General features: G+C 37.7%; 1 protein-coding gene across 1 annotated transcript in view; it reads right to left on the bottom strand.

Annotated features, from left to right (window-relative positions):
* Positions 1-557: 557 nt before the first annotated feature.
* The window catches only part of LOC110031030 (eukaryotic translation initiation factor 3 subunit E), an 18304-nt gene continuing 12506 nt past the window's right edge, over positions 558-6355 (bottom strand). Inside the window, exons 7-8 of the mRNA XM_020734064.1 lie at positions 1430-1567; positions 558-802 (exon numbers count right to left, since the gene is read on the bottom strand). Of these exons, the coding sequence (XP_020589723.1) occupies positions 706-802; positions 1430-1567 (235 nt within the window). The 3' untranslated portion in view covers positions 558-705. The remainder of the gene's footprint in view (positions 803-1429; positions 1568-6355) is intronic.

Genomic DNA, 6355 nt, shown 5'->3' with positions numbered 1-6355 from the left:
CAAGTTTTACAAATGTATAATACCTGTTAATGAGGCGTATTAAAGTAAAGAGTTAATATGATGGTCATTTAGGTGTTTAAAAATTTAGCTTAGAGGTTAGATATGTAAATATATAAGAATTAGGTGGTATATATGTCAACCTTCTAAGTATAAATATCCTTAAATATAAGCATAGCAATCATATTATAATTATTTGGCATCCTTGTAATGAAAACGTGCGTTAACATAACTTTTTTCTCATGTATATATAGGCATTTACATGCATATACCACCAAAATCTTTCATTTCACATCAAAAATATTACTATTTTAACTTTAAAAAGTGAAAAAGGCCTTTTTCATGCATTAGTGGCATAAACATATATGTAAAAAATAAAAGTTTAGGTGTTAGATTATGTAAATAGAGAGCTACCATGATAAATTTTATATGTGACATGTATATAGAATTAAAATACCATGAGGCCCATATGTGACATGTATATAGAAATTAAAAATAATAAAATTAAAAATTGAAATAGTATGTGACATGTATATAGAGAGCTACCATGAGGCCCAACATAAAATTAAAAATAATAAAATTATAGCCAGACAAGGAAAATATTTTAAAATGTATGCCACAACTTTGCCAGTTTCATGAGGCCTAACATCTTAACTCAAAGAAATTCGAAAAAATAATACAATGCTTTTGTACTGCAAAAAGCTAATGTTAACGTGCAGATTGTGCTGCTTGATCGGCCAGACTCCTTGCCAGCATGTAAGTCCGTGTGTTTAGATTCTTCATAGTCTCTATTAATTGTTCATATCTGAAAACATATTTGTAGAATCAGCCTCACCTTATATTAATTCCAAATCTAACTCAAATTCAATCATCTTCAAAGCACTTGAAAGAAAGAATACCCCCGTATATGTATATCGACGCTAACTTCATATGATCTGGTAGAACTAAATTTACAAATTGAAATAGGGGCATTTACATACACACCACCCAATCCTTATGTATTTACATATCTAACACCTAAACTTTACGTTTTACATTCACACCGCCCAAATCTTTCATATCACATCTAAAATACCACTACTTCAGAAATATTGCTTTTTCAGTCATAGGTGAGATGAAATATATTTCGGTTTCGGATATATAAATACATAAGAATTGAATGGTATACATGTCAATCTTTCATTGACAAAAATCTGTGGTTTCAAATTAAGTTCTAAGTCGAAATCAATTAGATATCAACCCAAGACGAGAGTTTATTCCTGGAATCACTCAGCAGCATCCATATTATAATAAAGATAATCAAATTGTTGCATTAACAAGGCACACAATTATTCCTATTTTTAGATGATGATGATGGCCAGTCTCAAAAATTGCAAATAGAAGGAAAGAAGGGGCTAAAAGAAAAAGAAAAAGACAAGGAAGATTAGCTTACACGTTTACACTGCTGGTCTCCATTAGAACAGTCCCAGAAACGGAATCAATCTTAGCCTCTAGTTTTGCATTTTGAACAAGATTAATAATCCAGTGCTCTGCCTCACCATAATTCATGTTCAGCTTCTCTGCAAGCATGCTGTTACAACAGAGCTTAAATTAGCAGAAAGGTAACCATATAAATGTGTGTGTGTATGTGTGTTAGAATAGAACCACGATAAATTTTATTGATACAAAGAGAGAATAAGAAAGAAAAAAAATAAAAAGAGGGGAATTACAAGATCTACTAGTAAGAAAAGAAATAAAAATAGGATACAGGAAAAAAGTAAGGGAATAAAAAAGAATCGCAGCTAACAACTTAGAATAAACAGGATTTAATAATGGCTAACTAACCATTATTAAATAATCTAATACTCCCCTTAGGTTGAAGCATAAATGTCAGTCATGTTCAACTTGAATTTGAAATCATCAAATAGTAGCTGAATAATTCTTTGTGACAATATTCATCATCTAGCCACCAAATGGCACAAATAGAATACAAATATCTCCGGACTCGAGCTTTTCCTTAATGAAGTGTCGGTCAAGCTCAACATGCTTAGTGTGGTCATGCTAGACCGGATTGTGAGCAATACTAATGGCTGCCTTGTTATCACAGAACAACTTTAGGGGAACAGAGGTACAGAGGATGTCATACGTAGTTCGTGGAGCATGATGCATAACCATAGAGCTTCACAAATTCCCAGGGACAGACTGAAATTCGGCTTCCGCACTACTCCAAGCAACCACGGAGTGCATCTTGCTTTTCCACGTGACCAGGTTTCCCCACACAAATGAGCAGTACCCCGACATAGAACGCTGATCATGGACGACCATGGCCCAATCAGCGCAGCGTAAATTGCAATAAATGAGGTGTGACAGAAAAAAAAACAAACTAAGCTTGGTGTATCTTTTAAATAATGGAGAATTCGGTGGAGAGCTTGGAGATCATGCTCGCAGGGATCATGCATAAATTGACTGACTATCCCAAACAACGTGGCAGAGGTCGGGGCTTGTATGGGCAAGGTAAATGAGTTTCCCCATAAGGCACTGATAGTGAGTTTTGTTTACAAGAACTGCATTGAGAACATCAAAAGGTTTTTCATTGAGATCCATTGTGACAGCCACTGGTTTGCACAAGAGAAGATTGTTCTCTGTCAAAAAGTTAATCACATATTTCCACTAAGATAGACAAATGCCCTGAGATGACCGAGCAACTTTCTTGCCTAAGAAGTACCGAAGAGAACCAAAATCCTTCATTTCAAATGAACCAACAAGAATGTCTATCAGAGACTTCAATAATAGTAGATCATCATCTGTAAGAACAATATCGTTGACATAGAAGATAAGAATAGCTACCTAGTCGCCGAAGGAAATGTCGGAAGAAAAGAGTGTTGTCCAGTTGAGCCTGAGTAAATCCATGGCCTACCACCACTTTTGTGAACTTCCCAAAGTATGCCCGTGGTGATTGCTTCAATCCATAGAGGGACTTTCGCAACTTAAATATTTGCCCCTGAGAGGCAGTGGAGTTAAAGCTCTGAGGAAGAGCCATGTAAACCTCCTCTACAAGATTGTCACTCAAGAATACATTCTTGACATCAAACATGAATAAGGGAGAATCCAGATGCACTGCAAGGGATAATAAGACCCAAATGATTTTAATTTAGCAACTAGAGCAAATGCCTCCTCATAGTCTAACTCCGTAGGTATGTGAGTACCCTTTGGCGAACAATCGAGCCTTGTTGCGTTCAAAGAATCCATCAAATTTAAACTTGATAGTAAAAATTCATCGACATCCCACTGCGTTCTTGCTCCGAGGAAGATCAACAATGTCCCAAGTATGGTTTCGCTGAAGGGCATTCATCTCTTCCATGACAGCAGCTTTCCGGGTTGGGTTTTGCTAAAGGAGCAGGGCAAGGAACACTATCCAAGAACTCCAGCTCGCCCTCACTGGAGGTCGATTTAGGAAAGTAGGAAACACTTTCAAATAAAGAATACATTAGCACTCACATAGACCTTATTTGTGTAGGGTCAAGGCATCAATATCTCTTTTGAGTGGCAGAGTATCTGGGAAAACACATTTTATGGACCTGAGATCAAGTTTACTTCGAGTCGAGGTCGTGTTCCGAACGAAGGTTGTGCACCCAAAAAATTTTTGGATCTAAAGTGGAGAAGACCCAATTGTTAGGAAAGCGCGATCTTAAGACGGCTGAGAGGGTTCAAAAGTTGTGAATTTTTTAGGGAAAACTATTGATAAGATAAGTGATGATAAGAATGACATCATTCCAGAAATGTTTTGGGACATTCAATTGAAACATAATGGAACGAGTCACGTTGAGTAGATGTCGATTTTTTCTCTCGGCTACCATATTTTGTTGAGAAGTGTTGATACACAAGCTATGATGGAGGATGTCCTTACTTACCAAAAATTCTCCTAATATAGAGTTAAGAAATTAGCGACATTGTCAGTCCAAATGACTCAAATAGAAGGTTTGAATTAGGGCAAAATGAAGGCGTGAAAATTTGTGAAAGTAACAGCAAATTTAGATTTATCCTTTAAAATATAGACCCACGTCATCCAAATATGGTCATCAATCAAAGTAAGGAACCACAATTTATTGGTATAACTGAGAGTGCGAGAGGGTCCCCACGAGTCACTATGAATAAGAGAAAATGTAGCCAAAGACGTGTAATTGTCAGGTAGATAAGGAACACGATGATACTTAGTTAACTCATAGGTTTCACATTTGAAATTAGAAGGATTTTAACTAGTAAAAATCAACGAATACAATTGTTTTAGATACTGAAAATTAGGATGACTCAAATGATATTGTAACAATATAATAGAACATTTAGTGGACTAAGATAAACTGTAACTACTGAGTGGAGTGTCTTTATTCTTCATATTTTTCTCTTGAAAGAAGAAGAGCCTGCACACCCGCTTAGCAGTTCCAATTATCCTTCCCGAACAACGATCCTAAAAGACACGTACATCAAAGGAAAAATGAGCAATGCAATCAATGTTATATGTCAACTTACTGACAGGTAAAATGTTACACTTCGCAGAGATACATGTAACACAAATTCCAGAGTTAGACCAGTTGTTAAAACAACAAAACCTTTACCAGCAATGAAATTTTGAGACTCGTAAGCAATTTTAACTGTATCTTTCCCTGAGCAATGATAGTATGTCGAGAAGGCTTGAGAGCTTTCAGTCATGTGGTTCGTGGCACCTGAATTAATGATTCATTGACTAGATGGGGCATGTGGTCCGTGGCACCTAAATCAACCATCCATGAACTAGGAGGGGCAAAAGAAGTGAGTGTCGTAGGATTGCTACCTTGACGAGCGTGAGAGATGGACATGGCGGAAGAGAGTGGACTGGATCCAAGCAGCTTGATTAAGCGCTCAATTTGACTTTTAAGAAAATTAGAGGGTTTTTTATTGTTTTGGGTAGAGGTTGGTTGTACCGAGTTAAATTCAGATGTTGTAGCAAACCATTGGCAATGGAAGATTTGGTCGAAGGTTTGGATGCAAGTTTCCAGTGGAGCTTCCAACACTTATCACGAGTGTGGTTGGATTTGTGACAGTAATCACAAGTGGGGAGACCAGCTCGGGGTTGAGTACTTTTAGAGACCAAGGTGGATACTTCGACAGATAGAGTGGAAGCCACCAAGCATGACAAGTCTCTGGCTCTCTTCGCAATGAATCTTAGTGAAAGCAATGCGAGTAGATGAAAGAGGATCTCGACAAAGGTTAAGGCCCCGAATTTCGTCAAAAATTTTGCTGAGGCCTGCCAGAAATTGGAACATGTGGTGGACTGTCGTCTAGAGGGCACTAGCGGAAGAAAGAAACATATATGATCGATCAATCGAAGTCTCTATAGAGTTAATCAACCATGACATGATCATGAAATTCTTCACTTCCCAAGCTCCATATGTTGGATCAGTCTTTAGAGGTTCATGAATCATACAAGTGAGATGAGCAAATTTCCTACGACCTATGATGAACAAGGACACAGATTGGGACCATTAGAGAAAGTTATTGTTGTTTAGTTTATGGGTTGTGATCAAGAAGTTTTTGTTTTTTTCATGTCCTCCGGTCTACAGAGGAACGAAAGTTGGAATTGATCCTCCGATAGAATGAAGGACATCTTCTGGTGACGCCTAGTGCTAGAGGAGTTCGTCATGATTCTGATTGAGCTAAACGAGATGTTATGTTGTTAAGATATCGTGAGGTTTCGGCTGTTGGAGGAATCTGGCCTCTCAAAGAAGTTTTCGCTGTACTAAATCTCTTGGACAGTTGGAAGAAGGTTCCAGGAGGGGCTCCGACAAAACTGGAGGGAGACCAGACAGTTAGGTAGGGTTTTCGACGGCTGGAAGGTGCCTTGGGTGATTAGAATAAAGGTTCTGAATGGGCATCCGACCAGTAGGGAGGTGAACTGCTAGTTGGGAAGAATCACGAAAGAATTGAGAGAATTTCTCCAGAAGAATCGCGGGAAGAGTGGGCGGGCAGAATTAGAGTAGGAAATCCCGCTGGGCAGCAAGGGGAACCCAGGTGGGAAGAATCGCAAAGAGAATGGCAAATATCGATCAAGCCCGTTGAAAGGAGATCTGGTTGGCTGAAGCAAGATCCGGCTAGCTAGAAGATTCGACCGCTGCTAGAGTTAGAACCATGACTCTGATATCATGTTAGAATAAAACTAGGGTAAATCTTATTGATGCAAAGAATAGTATAAATACCCATTACAAAATTTGCTAATAAGAAAAGAAATAAAAACAACATATAGTAAAAAAGGAAAGCAACAATAAAGAATCCCAGCTAATAACTCAAAATAAACAAGAATTAATAATGGCTAAAACTAGTCATTAATAAATATCCTGATATATAT

The sequence above is a fragment of the Phalaenopsis equestris genome, unplaced genomic scaffold (assembly GCF_001263595.1).
Source record: "Phalaenopsis equestris unplaced genomic scaffold, ASM126359v1 Scaffold000002, whole genome shotgun sequence".
NCBI classification, from domain to species: domain Eukaryota; kingdom Viridiplantae; phylum Streptophyta; class Magnoliopsida; order Asparagales; family Orchidaceae; genus Phalaenopsis; species Phalaenopsis equestris.
The sequence above is the reverse complement of the archived record's forward strand: the minus strand, read 5'-3'. Positions and strand labels throughout refer to the sequence as shown.